This window comes from Sphaeramia orbicularis, chromosome 13, assembly GCF_902148855.1.
Source record: "Sphaeramia orbicularis chromosome 13, fSphaOr1.1, whole genome shotgun sequence".
Classification (NCBI taxonomy): domain Eukaryota; kingdom Metazoa; phylum Chordata; class Actinopteri; order Kurtiformes; family Apogonidae; genus Sphaeramia; species Sphaeramia orbicularis.
Window position 1 is genome coordinate 34,404,145 of NC_043969.1, and position 19,567 is coordinate 34,423,711.

Below are 19,567 nucleotides of genomic sequence, written 5' to 3' on the forward strand. Positions count from 1 at the left end.
TTATTATAAGAACAGCAGGCATTACTGAGGATTAAGGTTACACAATGCAGATTTGTTCAGTTCAGTTTCAGTTCAGTTTATTTCAAATATTCAACAAAATAAACAAAATAATCCTACCTTAGTGCCTAGAAAAACAACACATAAAAAATAAATCATGAAAATTTATAACAACTTATATAACTTCATTCCCATTTTCTAAAAATAGTGGGAGGAAGTGTAAACGTTTTAAGCCCACCCCTTCTCCACACACATTTCTCATCCTAAAAACTGAAAAGTTTGTTGATTACATTATGTTCACTCTCATTTGTTAGTTAAATATCCACAGTGACTAAATTAAAGCATTATAATTTTATAGTATTGCACCTCGATTTGGACTAGGCCAAGGTTGATCTTTTCCTTTACTTACACATGTTCTTTCGTTCTTTAACAGAGCTTATGGACCGCTGTGGTGCCATGAAGACATTTCACCAAAGAACCAGATTTCAAAGAGCACCGTGCAGCTGACAAACTTTCTACGACATGTGGTGTCTGTGTTCCAAGAGTCCAAATCAGGTAAAGCTGGAATACAAACACAGCTTTAATAATGAGCTATCTCCGTCCTTAAGTTAAATTCTGCTTCTGATTGTATCTTCTAGATTTCCACTTGGAGCAGCATATCAGTGACGCGGCTCTGCAGACGGCGCTGTGTAGTTCATCACGTCACTACGCCGGCCGTTCCTTCCAAGTGTTCCGAGCCCTCCGTCAACCCATCTCGGCCCACGCTGTGTCTGACCTGCTGTCAAGGCTGGTGGAAGTAGTTGGAGAACATGGGGAAGAAGTACAGGTTTGTGTGTCTTTTTTTTTGTGTGTTTGTTTTAGAAATCTTACCAACACACCAACCAACAAATCTCATAAAGATATAAACCCATTTCTGTCATACAGTCGCGGAAAAAATTATTAGACCACCCTTGTTTTCTTCAGTTTCTTGTTCATTTTAATGCCTGGTACAACTAAGGGAACATTTGTTGGAACAAATATAATGATAACAGCAAAAATAGCTTGTAAGAGTTTAATTTCAGAGCCGATATCTATCAATTTTCCATGGTTTCCTTGATAATAACCAAATCACTTCAATTCTTACATCAATAGCTATGGCATTGTACTGACAAAAACTGCTTTTAGGCATTCCAGGTTTTCTTTTCTGTCTGTTTTAGTCACTTGATACACATAGGAGTTAGTATTTGATTGCATAACCATTGTTTTTGATGACTTTTGGTGGTTTAACCTCTACTTCTAGCAATGAATGCAACATAATTCAACAACTCGTGTCACTCTTATTAAAATGCTAACAAACAGCTGCAATTCTGAATCCAAAATTTGTTAATGAATAACCTGCAAATTTCTTTTTTTTCACAGGGCTATGTGATGGAAGTCTTACTAACACTTGAATCTGTGGTGGATAATTTGGCTGAATGTCTGAAGAACAATGACCTCATGGCGATTTTGACAAGGTTAGTACCTACTGTGCTAAAAACAAAAAAAAAAAACAAGAAAAAAAGTATGATTTGGATTAAAATAAAGGGTGATAATCCTTATTTTTGGAAGTGTACATTATTTGTTTGCTCGGATTGATACACACACAGCTGAGAAAAAGGAAAAGAAAGTAATTGAAGTGTATTTAAATGTATACATTGTATTGTACTGATAAAAAAAATCTAATAATAATAATGATAATAAATTGCATTTGTAAAGCACTTTTCATTCAGCAGAATCTCAAAGTAACCAAAGCAAAAAAATCTAATAAAAACGAAGTAAAAAAAAAAAAAGTGTGATAATTTAAACTGACTTTCATTTAATGTGATTTCAGGGCCTCATCTCCAGATTTCATGACCACACTGAAGCTTGTGTCCAACAGAAAAAGCACAGGGCAGCTCAACCTTAGACGAGAAGACAGGACTCGACACCAGAGGAGCTCATCTGTCCCCAAAAAGTTTGGTGAGACAGACAGGTCATCCGACCCGCCTCGTAGTGCTACTTTGGACCGTATCCAGGCCTGCGAACAACAGATGTTACTAGCCAAAGCCCGCAGCCAAGCATTATCTAAAGATAACATCACAGACCCAACCAACATCAACCACCCAAGCAACCTGCTGGCCACTATCTTCTGGGTGGCGGTGTCACTGATGGAGTCGGACTTTGAGTTTGAGTATCAGATGTCTTTGAGGCTGCTGAATAAGCTGCTGGGCCACATGTCGCTGGACAAACAGGAGAACAGAGAGAAGCTGGAGAAACTGCAGAGCCAGCTGAAATGGAGCAGCTTTAGCGGGCTTCAACAGCTGCTGCTAAAGGGCTTCACCTCTTTGTCCACCACTGACCTCACACTCCAACTCTTCTGCCAACTCACTGCTGTGTCACGAGTGCCTGTTGTGGATACTTCACAAGCCATAGGTACACACTGGCCTCAACACATACAGGCTCTCAGTTTACTGGAACGAGTCCTCAAATGGTTTGGTTTCATGTTAAATATTGAAATCTTTTCTCTCTTTAGGTTTTCCCTTGAACGTCCTCTGCCTACTTCCACATCTCGTGCAGAACTTCGATGGCCCCACGCCATTCTGTCAAGATGTTGCTGAAAGAATAGCACAGGTTTGCCTCTATTTTACCCTTTATGTGTTAATGTGTTATTGGAAGACATAACAAGACTTTATTACTTTTGTGAAATTTTTCACGATTTTTTGTTGTTATGTAGAAAATCCATGTCAATGAAGTTACCATATTTGGTTCCTTACCCATAAGTGGCAAAAAAAAAAGAGAAACAAGTGGTGCCAGGTACAACAAGCCCCACCTCTTGCATGTATTTTGGCCCATTATAAGTAAATGGGAAGATTTTTGAAATTCATAAAAAATTTGAACTTTGACCTACTTTTCCTAAAATGTCATGGCATCTATTCTGGGTCACTGGCAATCTATAAAGCCAATTTGGTCTGAATTCAACCAATAGTTTTGCTGCTAAAATGTTAACAAGCACACAAACAAGCTGAACTAAAAACAATACCCCTTGCCTCCCCTTTGGGGGCGCAGGGTAAAAATCCAAGAAGTAAATATGAAAAAATCAAGAACAACACATGTAAGGTGAAAGGAACATGTGTTTTAGAACATTAAAATATCACTTTTAGAACATTACAACAACGTACATGCTGATACTACAAAAGAGGATTAGGGCCCCTGAAAAAAAAAAAAAAAGGTTCAATATGTATTTTTATTATTATTTTTATTGTTCTGAGAAAAAAGTCAGAATTCTAAGAAAAAAGTCAAAATTTTAAGAAAAACATCAGAATTCTGACTTTTTTCTTAGAATAATAATAAAAAATACATATTGGACCTTTTTCTTTTTCTCCGTATGACACAGACTGTCAACATACACATTATCCCTTTGAACATCATTACTTACATTAGTATCATTTCTTCATGGTACCTAACACAGGGTTCCTGCGGGGTCCTAAAAAGTCTTAAAAGTCAAGAATTTATATGGAAATTAGGAACCAATTATTGTTAACTTTGCAGCCCCCATTGAGAAATGATCACAGAACGTTGGGAATCAAAGCATTGGAATAAATAAGTACAAGGAGTCATGAATTTTTGTTTTTCAGGTATGCCTTGAGGAGAAGAACACCAAGCTCTCCAACCTGGCTCATGTCATGACGTTGTATAAAACACACTCCTACACACGAGACTGCTTCTCTTGGGTGAACGTTGTGTGCCGATACCTTCACGAAGCCTTCTCAGATATCACCCTTAACCTGGTCACATACATGGCTGAGGTGTGTACACGTACATTTACTGAGCTGCTGTAAATGTGTTGTGTAGTTTTGATTAGATTAAACTGCAAATAATCAATAATCTGAATTTGGTTCTAACAGTTGTTGGAGAAAGGGCTCCCTAGTATGCAGCAGACGCTTTTACAAATCATCTACAGCCTCCTGAGTCACATGGACCTGAGTGGAATTCAAGCCAAACCTTTCAACATGGAGGTCCTCAAGACAATTGAGAAATTTGTTCAGGTAAAAAGATGTTGATCTCAAACTGTCCTGTTTTATCATTATTTCGGAGCTAAAGGTATGATGTTTTATTACCAATGTAAGTGTAAAAAAGACTAGTAAAAGGAATAAAATGTAAAATGCAGACAATAATATTAAAATAAATGATGATCGCTTAGGATAGGTTAAATGCATTTTTGAGTCACCGCAAAACTAGTTCTAGGTTTTTAAGGGTTGACATGATTTATAGATTTACAGAAATCACAAATATATACAATAATTAATGAATATTAACTGAACTCCAATGTTCAAATTATTTTTTAATGTCCGTAAAATATCTGTCATATACATTAAAACTAGTGCTGTCAAACGATTAAAATTTTTAATCAGATTAATTACAGGGTTGCTGTGGATTAATTTCGATTAATCACGATTACATATCATTCCTTTTTAATCTATACTGATCACATTTTTTGCGATTTTTTTTGCATGAGCAAACAGACTCAAGAAAGAGGGGAACATATATGCACTTAACATGTTCATTAAACACTTTCAACAGTTTCAACAAAACAACTTGAAACAACTGTTCCTTCTTGGTTTTTTTGTACTCATATTTCCATTTTGCACATGCGCAGCAGTAACTACTTGGACAAACTGTCTGAAATGAGTGGCCAGAGACATTCAGAGTCATTCTGTGCTGCAGATGGATTAATTGCGTTAAAATTTTTAATCAGATTAGTCATGATGATGCATTAACGCATTAATTTTGACAGCTCTAATTAAAACTAATGTAACGTCATCAAGTAAAACCAAGAAGTAATAATAAACAGATGCTCACATAAAGAATGAATACCTCAAATCTCTACTAATGCACAGTATCAATGGATTTGTCATAAGTATTTCACAATCCTGAGTCATATTTAAGGGCAGTTGGATGTTTGTGTGTAACTTTTCACTGATGGGCGTTTGCTTGGAAAGTGAAAACTGTTGGATCACCTACCGTAGATCTTATGCGATCAGTGGAAATCTTTAGGCACTGAGGTCTGAGTAAGAGTCTTGTGTTCCTTGTTCCTTTTGTAAGTGTTCACAGGGAAAAAAGGAAGGAAAAAAGCTATGTTGTGTCAGTGCAGTAAATTTGTAGACACACCCAAACTATAAACAGTCTGCCTTACTGCTGCAGGCTAGCCTCTGCTCTTTCTCATGCTCACTCTATTTTCCTTTCGCTTCCTACTGTAAAGCATCTGCCAGAACACCTCAGTCTCCAAAAATAGACCGACATTAAACACAGAAAAAGACATTAGTGGTCGTCTCCCACTAAACATGTGGGTGTTTTGTTTTTATGTTCTGTGTGTACTGTATGTCTGCATTATAGACTATCCACTGGAGGGAAGCGCTGAATATTCTGAAGCTGGTGGTTTCTCGATCGGCCAGTTTAGTACAGCCTTCAATGCCACAAAGTGACCTCTCCTATGAGGACGTCAGCCGAGTCTGGGACCGCTCCTCCAAGGCCTTGCCTGGGAAAACACTGGACTTCCACTTTGACATATCTGAGGTAAAAATCACCTCTCAGACCTATGTTTCTTTCATTATTACAGGCATGAATGTAGTTTGTGTTGAAGTTCTGTGCCGTTCCATGCTGAGAGCTTAATGCTTGTATGTTTCTCCCTTATTTTTTCCTGTGTTTTCCAGGGTGTGGTGCATGTTGAGGTTTCGTGGAATCTTTTTAAGCTTTTTGGAAAGGAAACATTTCTTCCTTTTCCTTAATGCTGATATTTCTTTCTTTTTTTTTGCCCGTGAGATTAGCTTGAAAGCTTGGAAGGTAAACATAATTAACCAAGGAGCGCAGAGCTGGAAAGTGACGCCAGAGATACAGAGTGGTGTATGTGTGGGAACTGAACAGGGAGCTATTTGTGTAGTTCATGAATGGCAGGAAATGATGTCAGCTGTTGCCGCTGTTCTTTGTATGTGAATCAGTGAGTTCTAGTGGATGGCGAACAGGGTGTATATTTAAACTAAAGACACATTGGATAAAAGAGCAGTATTTCTTAAAATACATTGATTATTTTTGGACTGGTGGAAGACGAAAAAAATGTTTTTTCCTGTCTTATATGAGGAAAAGTGGAAAAGACTATGAGCACGGTCAAAAAAGCCATGACAGATCAAAAAAAAAAAAAAAAAAAAAAAAATCCAGGAATTATTCAGTTCCATCAGAAGGCGCTGACATGAATGGAATAGCAGAGCAGAACCAGCTTCACTTTTTTCCAAACTTTCTCTGACTCATGGCAGTTTCTGTTGTTCTGTTAGACACCAGTGATTGGTCGGCGTTACGATGACCTTCATGGCTCTCCGGGCCAAGATGGAAAAAGCAGGACGATAGCAGTGACCCGCAGTACCTCCTCTACCTCCTCTGGATCTACGTCAAACAATGTCCTGGTGCCAGTCAGCTGGAAAAGGCCTCAGTCCTCACAAGTAAGCAGGGGTTTCCATCCCAGTTTGACACTGCAGTGACATATTTCTTGTTGTTATAGCATAATATTCTGCATGTTTGATGTTTGATTTTATCTGACATACACTGAACTAATTAAAATGATCATGCACTTCACGTTACATCCTAATGTGGCTGATATTTGAGCATCATCTTTGTATTCTGTCTTTTCCCTCTATAGAAAAGAACACGAGAGAAGCTTGTGAATGTGTTATCTCTGTGTGGACAAGAAGTGGGGCTCACAAAAAATCCTTCAGTAAGATATAATACACATGTTTAAAGGGGTCATATTTTGCTAAATCCACTTTTATTGGTTTTTGGTACATTTATTTGTGTATTTGGGAACTCTAATAGTTCAAAAAGTTTGAATTTAAACCCTCCAGATCCTGCAAAGCTATCATTAGATTAATTTTAGCAAAAATCAAGCGGATTTCTACAACCTGTTTTAATTCCTTCTTAATTTGTTACGTTTTATAACTAGCTACATCACGATATTTGCACATATAAGGTCAAGACTTCCGACGAACATTTCTCTGAGTACACCATAATTGTTTATCAGCAGCAGCGGTTGTAGTAAAAACTGAAAATATGTCCAAACTTTGAGCCGATTACCTAAAATGTTCAGTTGTTAGTTGTATTAACGAACACAAGTGGCTGAACTGGAGAGAAAGCAGCCAACAACCTGGAGGGGGTGGGATGTAAAGTGGCTCATTTAAAGGGCCAGCACTCAAAACGACCTTTCTGGTGTCATTACTCAGAAATAGGGTTGAAAATGGACCTGTGGAGTTGAATTAAAGAAGAATTCAGACCCAAGCATAGCATTTATAGTTTATGTAGGCCACAGGAAAATGTTTTAAAATGCATAATTCCATTTAAAAAAGCAAAATATCACTCCTTTGAGCAATGCATTGAACTTCGACAGTCTCTGACTAGTCTTCAGTATCACACTTAACTGTGTTTTGCTTCACTTTTATAGGTTATTTTCTCCAGCTGTGGGGAACTTGACCTCATGGAACACCAGCCGAGCCTGGTGTCCTCTGATGACGGGACCCGGGAACCAGAAAACACCGACGACAACACCTCAGAGCAGCAGTTCAGAGTGTTTAGAGACTTTGACTTCCTGGATGTGGAGCTTGAAGATGGAGAGGTGAGTCCATGTTGTCATCTTCTTTTATATTGAAGGTAAAAGGAAAAAAAAACATTATTGATCCAACTGTAAGACAAAAACAGCAGCAGTGGAAACACATAAGTGACTTTAACATTCAGATGCAACATGTTTGGTCTGCCTGCTCTGTGTAATGGGCTGTCTTTCTTCTGCTTTTTCTTTGTGTGCTATCTAGGAGCTACAGGTAAGTTTAGTCATGTTGCATTTCTACTTGCTGTGTTTGCTTAGTAATATGGTAATTAGAGAATGCACATGTGTGTGCATGCATTAATATACAAATCAGACGACAATGTACATAATTTCTAAAATGTTAAAAGATGTTGTCAGACTGATTATATTTTAAGTATCAAAAACTTGCTGAGTTGAGCACATTTGCATGAAGACACAATCTAGTAATTCTTTTAAAACAACAAACCAGTGGCTTAAATTGAACAAATATTTATTTCCAACACTGTTGCATCATAGCAGCTGACATTCACACACACATTCACACACATTGAAAATCACTTTTAGAGGTTAATTAAAGGTTCGTGTTATTTCACTGTCATTATTTTGCCCTTCCAAAGCTTTCAACTCAATGGCCTTCTGAAATTACAACAAAAAACAATCTCTTTTTAGTTTCCAGCCTTTCAACTTCATAAATGGGATTTTAGCTCCATCTAGAGACGCAGGAACAAAGAGGATTTTCAGGTTCAGCTTCTTTGTTTGTCACAGTGAAACCAGGATTTACACGATACTGAGTCTGTCATACATCTTTGTGTCGCAAGCAGTCTTTTGTAGTATCATGGACTTAAAAGTGACAAATATAATCTTCTGTTTCTGTATTTTCTAAAGAGAACTATGAAGCTTTTACACAGCATCATGTAACACACGTTCCCAAGCAATGATATTGAATGATTACATTTATTGTTCATCATGTGTATTGTTCATACATCGTATAAACTGTGTTTGCATGTAGTCTCTAGGTTTAAAAACTACAGTGACGTCTTACAAATACAGACCTTAGTTGAAATGTTGTCATTATCTCTTCCGGTGCATGCTCATATTTCAGTTTTAACTTAAATTGTCTGTCAAGTTTTACAGTTTAGTTCAGTTCAGTTAATTTTCAGTCTCTATTGAAATTTTTCTGGAATCAATACAAACAGTCATCAACAACAAGCGATGAAATTACACAGAAACACAAGACAATATTGACTGAAAAGGCCTAAGTTACTGTAAATCATACTGTAGCTTATTACATTAAAGCAATCCTGAAACAAAAGCAATCTTTCCCCCAACAGTTTCATGAATAGTTTGCTTATCATATATAGAAAATAAAGATTAATGTACAAAGAACATATAATGTGGTCAAACTTCACTTTTCTACTTGTTCTCCACATTTTTTTTTCATTTTTAATTTCATTTATTTCATTCATAGTTGTGCATTTCATCAGCAGACATTCAATAATTATCAGGTGAACAAACATTTGCACACCCATGCTCGAAAAGGAGCAGGATGAAGAAAATCTTATATTTCCTGCCCCCTTCTAAATAATAATAGCCTTAATGGTTAGCGAAACATAACAAGCTATGAAGTCATACTGTATAAAGTCAGACAAACCAAATAAAATACATCCAAAAATAATACAAAATGAATACAAAACCAAGTGCAAAACTACATATCTAGGAAGTACAAAATAAACAAAACATAGGTAAATATATACCTGACAAAATGATGCAAAACACATCGTGGTTTTAATTTACATTTTTACCCCTTTGAAAGATAAACAACATCTACTTTTTAATCATCCCCGTTTCTCTAAGTTCATCATAGAATCGGTGTCTATTTAATTATGTTCACATCCATTTTCAGCCCGAAATATTATTTGTTTTAGTTTTAAAGGACGCTTAATTATTTTAATGGCTCGTCTGAGCTAAAATCAAAGCTTTTAATTTCTTTCAGTGTTAATTATCAAATCATCACAGGTAGCATTGTTCAGTTTAATGTTGTTTAACTTGACCGTTCAGGTGAAATTTCACGAAAAGCCTGACCAAAGGGAACAAAATGTGTATCAATTTTTCAATTCCCAATTTTCTAGTCCATTTCACCAACGTCAAGGGTAATTCAGCGTATCCTATTAAAAACTCACGATTTTTCAGGTCCAGTATTTGTTGATCATCAGGTTAAATCTTAAACCAGCACTGCATGGTTGTGCGTATGTGTGCATATAATGTGTGTATTTAATATTTAAGCATGTGTCTGGGTTAGAGAAGAGACTCTGCTGTCTTTCTTGGTATCTGGTAACTGATCGTTGTTTTTCTGTTGCAGGGAGAGACTATGGACAACTTTAACTGGGGAGTACGCAGACGTTCCATGGATAGTCTGGACCAGAGTGACATGCAGCCTCTGGAGGAGAGCCAGCTGTCCAGTAGCATGCCCAGCCTCAGCAAGATCATCCACGAGGACTCCGACGATTCATCTGAGGAGGATTCCCTCACTGCTAGCCAGATACTGTCCCACTCACAGCTTGTAAGTTCTACCTATTTTATCCAAACACAAACCCACTATGGTTGACAACCACTGGAAAAAAATGCTCCTTGTCAATATCTTTATACTATCTTATAAAGACATTCAATTGTGCCAAGGTTGTCTTTACAAGAATCTACTGTTTGTGTTTTATAAGGAGTCTATCTGTAGCATGTATCTGCACAGCTGCCACCCTACTCTTATTTGCTCCTTATTTGTTTGCTATTCTTCCAGTGTCACACCATAGAATGCACCTTATTTTTATTTACCTTGTAAATATCCTACACTGCCTGTATATATCCCTATGTTGTATATGTTTCTTTTATCTGTAGTATAGACTTGGCTTTCTTATAGAGTTTTTTTGTATATTGCCAGTACTTTTCAGGATATATTTTGAGTATAATTTTGTGTGATTTTTTTATTGTCTCTTTGCACTATAAGTGTTTTTTTGCTGCTAGAAACAGAGCAGCTAAACTGATTTTCATTGTTCCTGTATCAATGACAACAAAGATTTATTCTATTCTATTCTATTCTATTCTATTCTATTCTATTCTATTCTATTCTATTCTATTCTATTCTATTCTAATTTTAGAAGCAGTTTAATCCATAAAGACCCACTGTGACTTTTGTTCAAGTTTCCAAATTAATTTTTGTCCATTTATAACCTTACTTAAGTGATTTATCACCATATATCATAATACTATCCTTCATATTTTGCATTTTTTTCAATGAAATTCGGGTATTTTCCTATATATAATATTTAATTTACAATATTTACAATATTTTACAGTATTTACAATATTTAATTTACTGATCATGTACTTTAATCATCATGATGAGATGACATTTGAGGGTTATTATATCAAAAACAGAGAAAACTTAAGAAAAATTTACTTTTTCAGCAAATATATAATTAACGGAACAGAAACCCAGTGTCTCCATCCACGTGACATTTATCCAACTCCATGGGTTTTACTAGTGAATCAATGTTGTAGAAGATGATGGTATTTCCACGTTCACTACTGAGCCTCTGAACGTCCAAATGGGTCAAATCTGATGATCTTGAAAAGATGACAAACTGTATTTTACACCAGTTATTTACATGTATTGATAGGATCAGTGGATCAACAGGTATTAAAAAGTTTAGATCAGTAGATGGTTTGGGTCACCAGTGGCTGTTTGGGTCTTCATGGGTTAATTTGTGTGTTTTGCAGCGTTAAGGATTCTCATAATTTCTGTCAGTTTGTAAAGCATCCGGACTATTTCTAGAAAATCAATCTGCCTTTACCTCTTTGCAGATCGTCAACATCTCTCCAACAGCAGAGATCAATAGCACGGACTCCCCAGCTGCATTTTTTGATACAACTTCAGCTGAGTCCACTCCCCTGAACACCAAAAAGCCAAGTTTCGAGGTCCAAGTGCCTGAAGACTCGAAGCAGCGGGTGAATAAGGGCTTCAGAGTGTCTGAGATACTGGGAAATACTAATTCCTATCGCAGTTCTATACTAGAGTTCTTCACTAACTTTGCCAAGTAGAGCTTTTCTGTTGCATGACTTGTCTTGAATGCTATATGTTGAGTATGTCTTAAGTATTATTTCACGGTGGTATGACTTTGCTTCATTTAGAGTAGCGCATGATGGGGTCTTTTCTATACATTTCAATACATTTGCATGCTTTACTGTAGGAGTATCAACTAAAACCTGCAAGGAGGCTATTCATAATGCTTGGGATATGGGCTAGCTTGTGCTTTTCTTTAATTGTGACAAAAATTGTCTATGGTAAGGGGTTCCTAGTCAGCAATAGAAGGAGTCTTTTCCTTTCTCTGTCTGTCTGTTGAAGGCAATGTGTATACCGATTGCTTCTGTGGGGTGACTTAAAGCAACAACTAAAAACTCTTGGCATGTGGGAGGTCAGAAAAGGTTTACACATTGCCTGTACCAAAACAAGTGTGCAGTGCTACAATGGTGGCCAAATTCAAATCTCTTTAATATATTTAATTGGCAATTCATGCACACTGAATTTACCAAATAAAAGAGAACACCACAAGGAGTGTCCGTAGGGTCCCATGGCAAGGTTAGTTAAAATTTTACCTCCAGAATTGTGTTTAATGATTAAGTATATTAGAGGGAGCAATGTTAATGCATGCTGCTTCAGTATTTGCCATAGTCACTTTAGACCGACGCCTATAAAGCATGTGCTCCGATTGCTTTCTTGTAGCTCGAGGTGTCTGAAGTAGATGAAGACGCTAACGGTCATGAGGATGAAATTTCTCTTTCAATCACCGAACTTCCCCCTGAATTTCACTGTGGTGACAGTCTGACAGCAGACATAGTCCACTGTGATTACAAAGGAGAACTGGATCTGGACAGCTGCCTACCCAGGTACACTATTTTTTTTTTAAACAATATATTTATTAACACTTTTTTTTTTTTTTATATACACACATACACTTGTAAATATAAACACATGTAGACCTGTACCTTACAAACAAAGGCACCTGCAATATTGCAAGTGTTACAAGTAAACACACACACAAAAAGAAAATTTACAAATAAACAATACACATACACATCACAAACTTCTCGATCATAAATATTTGTACATAATTGACTACCCTGTTACAATTACAGGTATTTGAACTCATTAACCCTGTTGTAAGGTTTACACAACAGAATATTTATTCCTCCTCATTGTCATTTGCTAAATCAGCATTTTTAATAAATATCTTAAAAGGTTCCCATATTTTTTCAAACATACCCTGCCTACCTTTTTGTATGTACGTCAATCTCTCCAAAGGAAAAGTTGTCAACATTTGCTTCACCCAGTATGCAATACTTGGCCTGCTGGTCTTTTTCCAAAACATTGCAATGGATCTTTTTGCATGTAAAAGACACATATCTATTAATATTTGTTCACTTTTGTTGTATTTATGACCTTTTGGGTAAAGTCCTAAAACAAAAAGTGCAGGATCCACTGGAACGATTTTCGAAATCATTTTTTCTATTGCCATTTTAACCTCCTCCCAAAAAGATTTGAGCTTACTGCATTGCCACATGCAATGGAATAATGTTCCCTTCACCTCCATGCATTTTGTACATATATCCGGGATGTTCCCATTATATTTATTTAATTTAACTGGTGTGATATAAGTTCTCATTAGCCATTTATACTGCAATAATCTAAAACATTTATTGATTGATTGGGTGTGGACCTTAGTACATACAGAATGCCAATCTTCTAATGAGATATCTGTACCTAGATCTTCCTTCCATGCTTCACACTTATGATCTGCATTTTCAATTGAATTAGATAGTAATTATATAACTCTGATATAGCGCCTTTACTTAAACTATCCTTAGACACTATTTTTTCCAGGTCAGTTATTAATGGTCTGGTTAAAAGATTTTTTTGGCTTGTCCTAATGTAATTTCTAAGCTGGGGGAATTTAAAGAAATATTTTTTATCTATGTCATATTTACATCTAATTTCTTCAAATGACGACATATTATTTGAGTTAGGCAGATATAAATCCTGAATTTTCTCTAATCCATTCAAAGCCCACTTTCTAAATACAGCATCTGTTCTTCCTGGTACAAAGTGCTGATAGGTACACTATTTTTTATTACATATTGAGTCATCCACAAAAGCATAATATAGTCATCAGCTAATCAAACAATATCAAACATATCATATCAAACAACTATAGTTCGTTACAGTGAGATAGGGCACATTTTACAGAAGGAACACACATAAATGTATAAAATTACAGATACACCACACAGGGATGATTTTTAAACATAAGAAGAGAAAAGAAGAAATAAATAAATAAAAATGAAAAAAAAAACCAAAACATTACATGAACTTTTCCCATCCCACCCCCCACCTTCTTCCCTCGTATGGCTCTGAATTTACTTCTTTTATATACCTACACAGTCTACGTACATGGTTTATACTTACACCCATCTGTACACAGTCATATGTACATAAATCAACACACTTCTCACAACAAATACATCAATGAGGAAGTTATACAAGAAGAATCCACAGAAGGCTAATTCGAAGTCAGTCTATGAAGGGTTACATCATCATGGTCAACCAAGTCCAGAGAGGGCGGAAAGTCTATGAAAGGGCCCCAGAGTTTTTAAAGGAAGCAGACCTCCCCCTCACATTATATAATATCTTTTCAGATGTGCAGTAATACACACGTTAGATACACATTTTCTTTACAAATAAGTACAGATGTATTAATCTTATTTTGATACTGACTTTTTCCTTCATCCACTCAGTCTCGCTGAAGAGGAGAGAGATGACATGCTGGAGTGTCGTTCTTCACCGCCGCCTTCTCCTTTCTTCTCCGCCATTCTTGCGGCTTTCCAACCAGCGGCGTGCGACGATGCAGAAGAAGCTTGGAGAAGTCACATCAACCAGCTGGTCTGTGACTCCGACGGATCCTGTGCAGTCTACACTTTCCATGTGTTTTCTTCATTATTTCAGGTATTATGCGGCTTCATACCTAAATTCCATGAGCCCCGTGCCTCATCAAACTGAATAATTAAACCGAAAGGGTAACAGGATTAGTTATCTGGGTGATTAACCTTAGGCCTCTTTTTAACAGAGGTCTGATTAATGACAGAGAAAGCACTGCCAAAAATCTTCTCAGATTCATTAACCAGATTGTGTTTGCTTCACTGATGAAATCCAACAGGGAGGCACAAAAAACAGAAAACAGAGACAGAATACGAATCCTTACATGGTTTATTATTTTATTTAACTCACAGTGTATACAGTATTACCGTATGTCCATCCCTGTCTTTGCTCTGCAGAGTATCCAGACCAGATTTTGCTCCATTACATGTGATGCTGTTAGTTACCTCGGTGATGGACTAAGGGGAATAGGATCAAAGTTTCTGAAGTCTTCTCAGATGCTGACGACATGCTCAGAGTGTCCAACACTATTTATTGATGCAGACACAGTGAGTCACTTGACATTTTCCAGTTTATACTTTTGAAAGGTCTGTCTTATTAGCGGTATTTCAGTTCAATAACAAAACTTTGCTTTCACAGATTATGTCTTACGGCCTCCTGGAAAAAATGAAATTCAGTGTATTGGAGCTTCAAGAATATCTTGATACCTACAACAACAGAAAGGAGGCAGCTCTCACTGTAAGGACACGGAATATGTTGGGTTAAATCAGTGTTTTTCAACCTTGGGGTCGGGACCCTACGTGGGGTCGCCTGGAATTCAAATGGGGTCGCCTGAAATTTCTAGTAATTGATTAAAAATAAAACCTTACTAATAAAAAATATATGATGACTTGACAGAGACAATAGCAATACATAAAAGACATGACAAACTCTGAAGCTGAAACTGAAACACTGTGGTACAGTTTATCTTTCAAATGTTCATTGTGGTCGGTTTAAGATGCTGCAGCTCTTTCATAATTCATAGTTTGAGTTATTATTATATTATTATTTTTATATTATTATATATCCTGACCAAGTAAAATAAAATTCTCATTTTGTGCAGTAATCTACACCTGGCTTTTCTGCCTCCAGCCATAATAATATACATTGTATTGCCTAAATGTCGTCTAAAAGTATAGCAAACTATTACACGATCAAAAACAAATTTGAGAAAAAAAAAAAGTCTCCATTTTTGAATGTCTGGGGTCGCCAGAAATTTGTGATGTTAAAATGGGGTCACAAGCCAAAAAAGGTTAGAAACCACTGGGTTAAATGCTCGTCTGTATGGTGTTAAAGATTTGGAAAGTGACTAATGTTTTCTCTTTTAACTACAGTGGTTGAGCAATTGTAAGACCACATTTCCCAGGAGCACCGGAGGCACCGTAGTAACATGTCAACCAGCAGAGCATGAGGAAAAGGTGAAACCTGAATTTTGTGTCACCTGTGCAATAGAAATAGACAAACTCAAAAGGTTGCGCAAAAAGTTGCAAAAATCCACTTTCACTGACCTTTAATACTGTACTTTCTGCATTACGATACTGTGTGATACTGTAGCTCTGTGAGTGTTACTTCTATTTTTCACACTATGTAAATATCAAGTTTTTTACAACCTTGAGTTGTTGCACGTCACATTGATTATCTCATTCCAGTTTGCATTGTGACCATTTTGAACTGCTGGGCATGAGATTCTCTTATGTTGCTGTTTAATGTAGCAGGATACAATTACACTCACTTGATATCTGAGGAAAGGAAATGACAAAGAGGAAACTAGTGCTGTTAAAATGGAACAGTCAGCAGATAAAACATGTTACAATATGACTGATTAAGTGATTCCAAATAAAGTGAGTGCATTTGTGCTAATACGTAATAATAAGTTGTTCCTTTGCTTTGCTTGTTTCTCTTGGCTTCTTAAACAAGTACCAGCACTCTTTTCAGTTTGAGAATATACACATACACCAACCTTTACTTTTCTACTTCTGTGCATGTCGACTATATGATCTGTGCTGATTCTTCACCCCCTTTTTGCATGCCCTTCCTTTGATTCTCTCTTTTCCTTACTTTCTGTCTGTAACATGCGTGCTTTTAGCAAATGGAATCTCTGGCTGTAAGTTCAATGAAGCTTGTTCCTTATTGGTGTTGTAAACTTCTGTTTTTAAGCAAAACCTTTGCCTTTACCATTTTCAGTGATTTTTTTTTTAAACCTGATATTAGAAGTTGTTTGTTTAGCTGCAGGCAACACTTCTTCTATCTCGTACCAGATGTCAGACCTTTAAAGTTGTGTTTTTGCGAGGTCTTGTATCCACCAAGTGCCAAATTCTGAAAACTGTTATCAAAGACAGAAAAAAACGAAAGATTTTTACTCATGACAGTTACTTTTTTTGCTTTTTCAGCAACTGGAGCTCTGTCAAAGACTGTACAAACTCCACTTTCAGCTGTTGCTGCTCTTTCAGTCCTACTGTAAACTCATTGAACAGGTCTATGCCATAAGCTCCATTCCAGAGGTAGGATTCCACTTTTGTATGTTGTCTTTTTTTTTTTAAAACCATAATGCTCTCTGTCTAATCCATACATACTCATGTCTAAAAACATCTCTCCATCTTCCATAGCTGACAAATATGTCCAGAGAGCTAAATGATTTGAGGAGCAACCTGAGGATATCAGCAGCCTCATTGTCAAGTAATGAGAGCTTCTGTTCTGAGCCCACCTTCAGCTCCTCCGAGGCTGCTGTGCAGGCTGTCCTGGAGGCTCTGAAAAACAATGAGTTCTCAACAGCCATACGCTATATCCGGGAGTGCAGGTAAGAAAAGCAAAGGGCTCACATTCCTGCACATGGGGAATGTATGCTGTTTCTTGACTCTCAGACTTGTCATCCTTTTGTCTTTGCAGAACACTGTGGCCTACTGACATATTTGGCAGCCATTGTGAGGATGAAGTCCAGACCTTACTGAACATCTACTTCAGACATCAAACCTTGGGTCAGACTGGAACTTTTGCTTTGGTGGGCTCAAAGCAGGACCTGACAGAAATCTCATCCAAGTTGACAGAGCTCAATGGTGAGATTCGGGACATGATCCGAAGAGCTCAGGGCTACCGAGCTATCACAGCCTTTCTTCCAGACTCCAGGGTCTCAGGCTCAACTCTTTGATAGCAGACTGGCACCAAGTCTCATGCTCTCCCATTCTCCGTCCCTTCCTCTGGTCTTCTGAGGTTGCTGCTATCATCTCAGTACTTAACAAGTGCTGTGCTCTCACCTGGGAATACCCAACCTTCCTATCCTTTCAGAACATCAGAGTACACCAGAATGTCACAGATCTTCAGATGTGCAGGGTTACTGCTGTTTTCTGAAAAAATGAGAAACTTTGCTGTTGAAAGGAAACTTGCTGTTTAACGCTGTTATTGCACTAATAGAAACTGTCACAAAGTGACCATTTTCTAATGAGGTCACCAACTTTCACATTTAACAAATGACATACCAAAGCGAAGTGATTCTCTTTCAGTTATGTTGTTTTAATTGTTAAGGGAAAATGTGCAATCCTTCACGGAAGTTGAAGACCTTTACTGTATCCTGAAGAATGTATTCAAATATCACAACATTGGTTCAAAAGGAAATTCTTAGTACAGAATAAGGGAGGCTTTATTACTTGGTTGAAGTAGTGGGTCTTTTTGTGTGTGTATGTTTGTGTGGGAGTAGGTGTGTGTTGTGTACTGGAGTGTGTGAATTTCAACCTGACGACCATCGTAGATGGAAATATGGATCCGGATTTATAAAAATTGTTCATATTAAACTACTTTCACATGCTGCAAAACTACTGTAATGTCTCCCAAGCCTACCAGCTAATATGTAGGTTATCTGTTACTTAAAACATCTTACTGTACCTTTTAACTGTGCAGCTTTTAGCAGATAGAAAAAATAGATTTATATTGTTTGCTAAAGAAAAATGCTTTCATCAGAAATACATTTAATAAAGCAAATATTTTATTGAATTGGTTTAACCTGCCAGCATTGCAAACTGTATGTACTATAAATGTAATAGTAAATGTTTATGAACAAATACATAAAGATATTTAAAGTGAATAATTGTACATAGTGCAATGGGGGCTTTGCTCAGACTCATCAGATTGTATTTTTATGAACTCACACCTTGAGTTGCAAGTGGAGTAAAAGAAAATTTACTCTACAAGCTACTTATTTGTAAAGCTTCCAGAAGAACTATTTGTGTAGCATTTAGCCTTGTAAATACTACTGCCTTTGCAATGTACTGTACTTTGTTGTTCTGTACATTTATGTAACAATGAAAATAAAACTTACATTTGTTAACTATTTTGATTGTATTATTAGTAGTAGTAGTAGTGGGAGGAGGAGGAGGAGGAGGAGGAGCAGTACTGCGAATGAACTTGTTGGAGGGTTTATTCTGTAGAAACATGCACTTTTGGACTTTACAAACAACCATATTATATAACTTACTTGCTGAATAAACACACACCTTCAGTGGAAACATGACAAGATCACTATATTTGTTACAAAATCCATAATATTTAATGAGCATTTTGCTTTTGTATGTTATTTCTTTGATGGGAATAATATAAATCATAGGAAAAAAATGTCATTTACCTCAAAACATTAGCCTCTATACATGACTGTCAGGAAATGATGAGGCATTTCTGTGCTAATGAAATTAACTGAGAAAACTGTTGTTATATTATTATTTGATCATGTTTTTAAATGTAAAGCGCTTTGGTCTACTTTGTGTTGCTGTAAAGTGCTATATAAATAAACTTTGATTAACTGATTGATTGAGAAGGAAATGTTTACAAATTCCAGACTAAAAAAGTGTAGCTTTTCCAATCATATACTGTATATTGGCCTCGCTTTAAATAAATGAAAAATGGTGTCCCTATGTTATACTACTTATTTATTGTTTCATGTACAA

General features: G+C 36.7%; 1 protein-coding gene across 5 annotated transcripts in view; it reads left to right on the forward strand.

The window, feature by feature from the left end:
- The window catches only part of frya (furry homolog a (Drosophila)), an 86,080-nt gene extending 67,123 nt beyond the window's left edge, over positions 1 to 18,957 (forward strand). For 2 of the 5 annotated variants that reach the window (XM_030151898.1, XM_030151901.1), the window contains exons 41-63: positions 431 to 552; positions 636 to 823; positions 1,396 to 1,490; positions 1,847 to 2,427; positions 2,528 to 2,625; positions 3,630 to 3,800; positions 3,900 to 4,040; positions 5,389 to 5,568; positions 6,321 to 6,485; positions 6,683 to 6,757; positions 7,478 to 7,648; positions 7,842 to 7,850; positions 9,975 to 10,175; positions 11,471 to 11,614; positions 12,390 to 12,553; positions 14,459 to 14,666; positions 14,996 to 15,145; positions 15,237 to 15,335; positions 15,971 to 16,054; positions 16,723 to 16,740; positions 17,027 to 17,137; positions 17,243 to 17,433; positions 17,523 to 18,957. In XM_030151898.1, coding sequence (XP_030007758.1) covers positions 431 to 552; positions 636 to 823; positions 1,396 to 1,490; positions 1,847 to 2,427; positions 2,528 to 2,625; positions 3,630 to 3,800; positions 3,900 to 4,040; positions 5,389 to 5,568; positions 6,321 to 6,485; positions 6,683 to 6,757; positions 7,478 to 7,648; positions 7,842 to 7,850; positions 9,975 to 10,175; positions 11,471 to 11,614; positions 12,390 to 12,553; positions 14,459 to 14,666; positions 14,996 to 15,145; positions 15,237 to 15,335; positions 15,971 to 16,054; positions 16,723 to 16,740; positions 17,027 to 17,137; positions 17,243 to 17,433; positions 17,523 to 17,781 — 3,625 coding nt within the window. In that variant the 3' untranslated portion in view covers positions 17,782 to 18,957. The remainder of the gene's footprint in view (positions 1 to 430; positions 553 to 635; positions 824 to 1,395; positions 1,491 to 1,846; positions 2,428 to 2,527; positions 2,626 to 3,629; positions 3,801 to 3,899; positions 4,041 to 5,388; positions 5,569 to 6,320; positions 6,486 to 6,682; positions 6,758 to 7,477; positions 7,649 to 7,841; positions 7,851 to 9,974; positions 10,176 to 11,470; positions 11,615 to 12,389; positions 12,554 to 14,458; positions 14,667 to 14,995; positions 15,146 to 15,236; positions 15,336 to 15,970; positions 16,055 to 16,722; positions 16,741 to 17,026; positions 17,138 to 17,242; positions 17,434 to 17,522) is intronic. The other 3 variants (XM_030151900.1, XM_030151899.1, XM_030151902.1) reach the window with 3 other exon arrangements.
- The last annotated feature ends 610 nt before the right edge of the window (positions 18,958 to 19,567 follow it).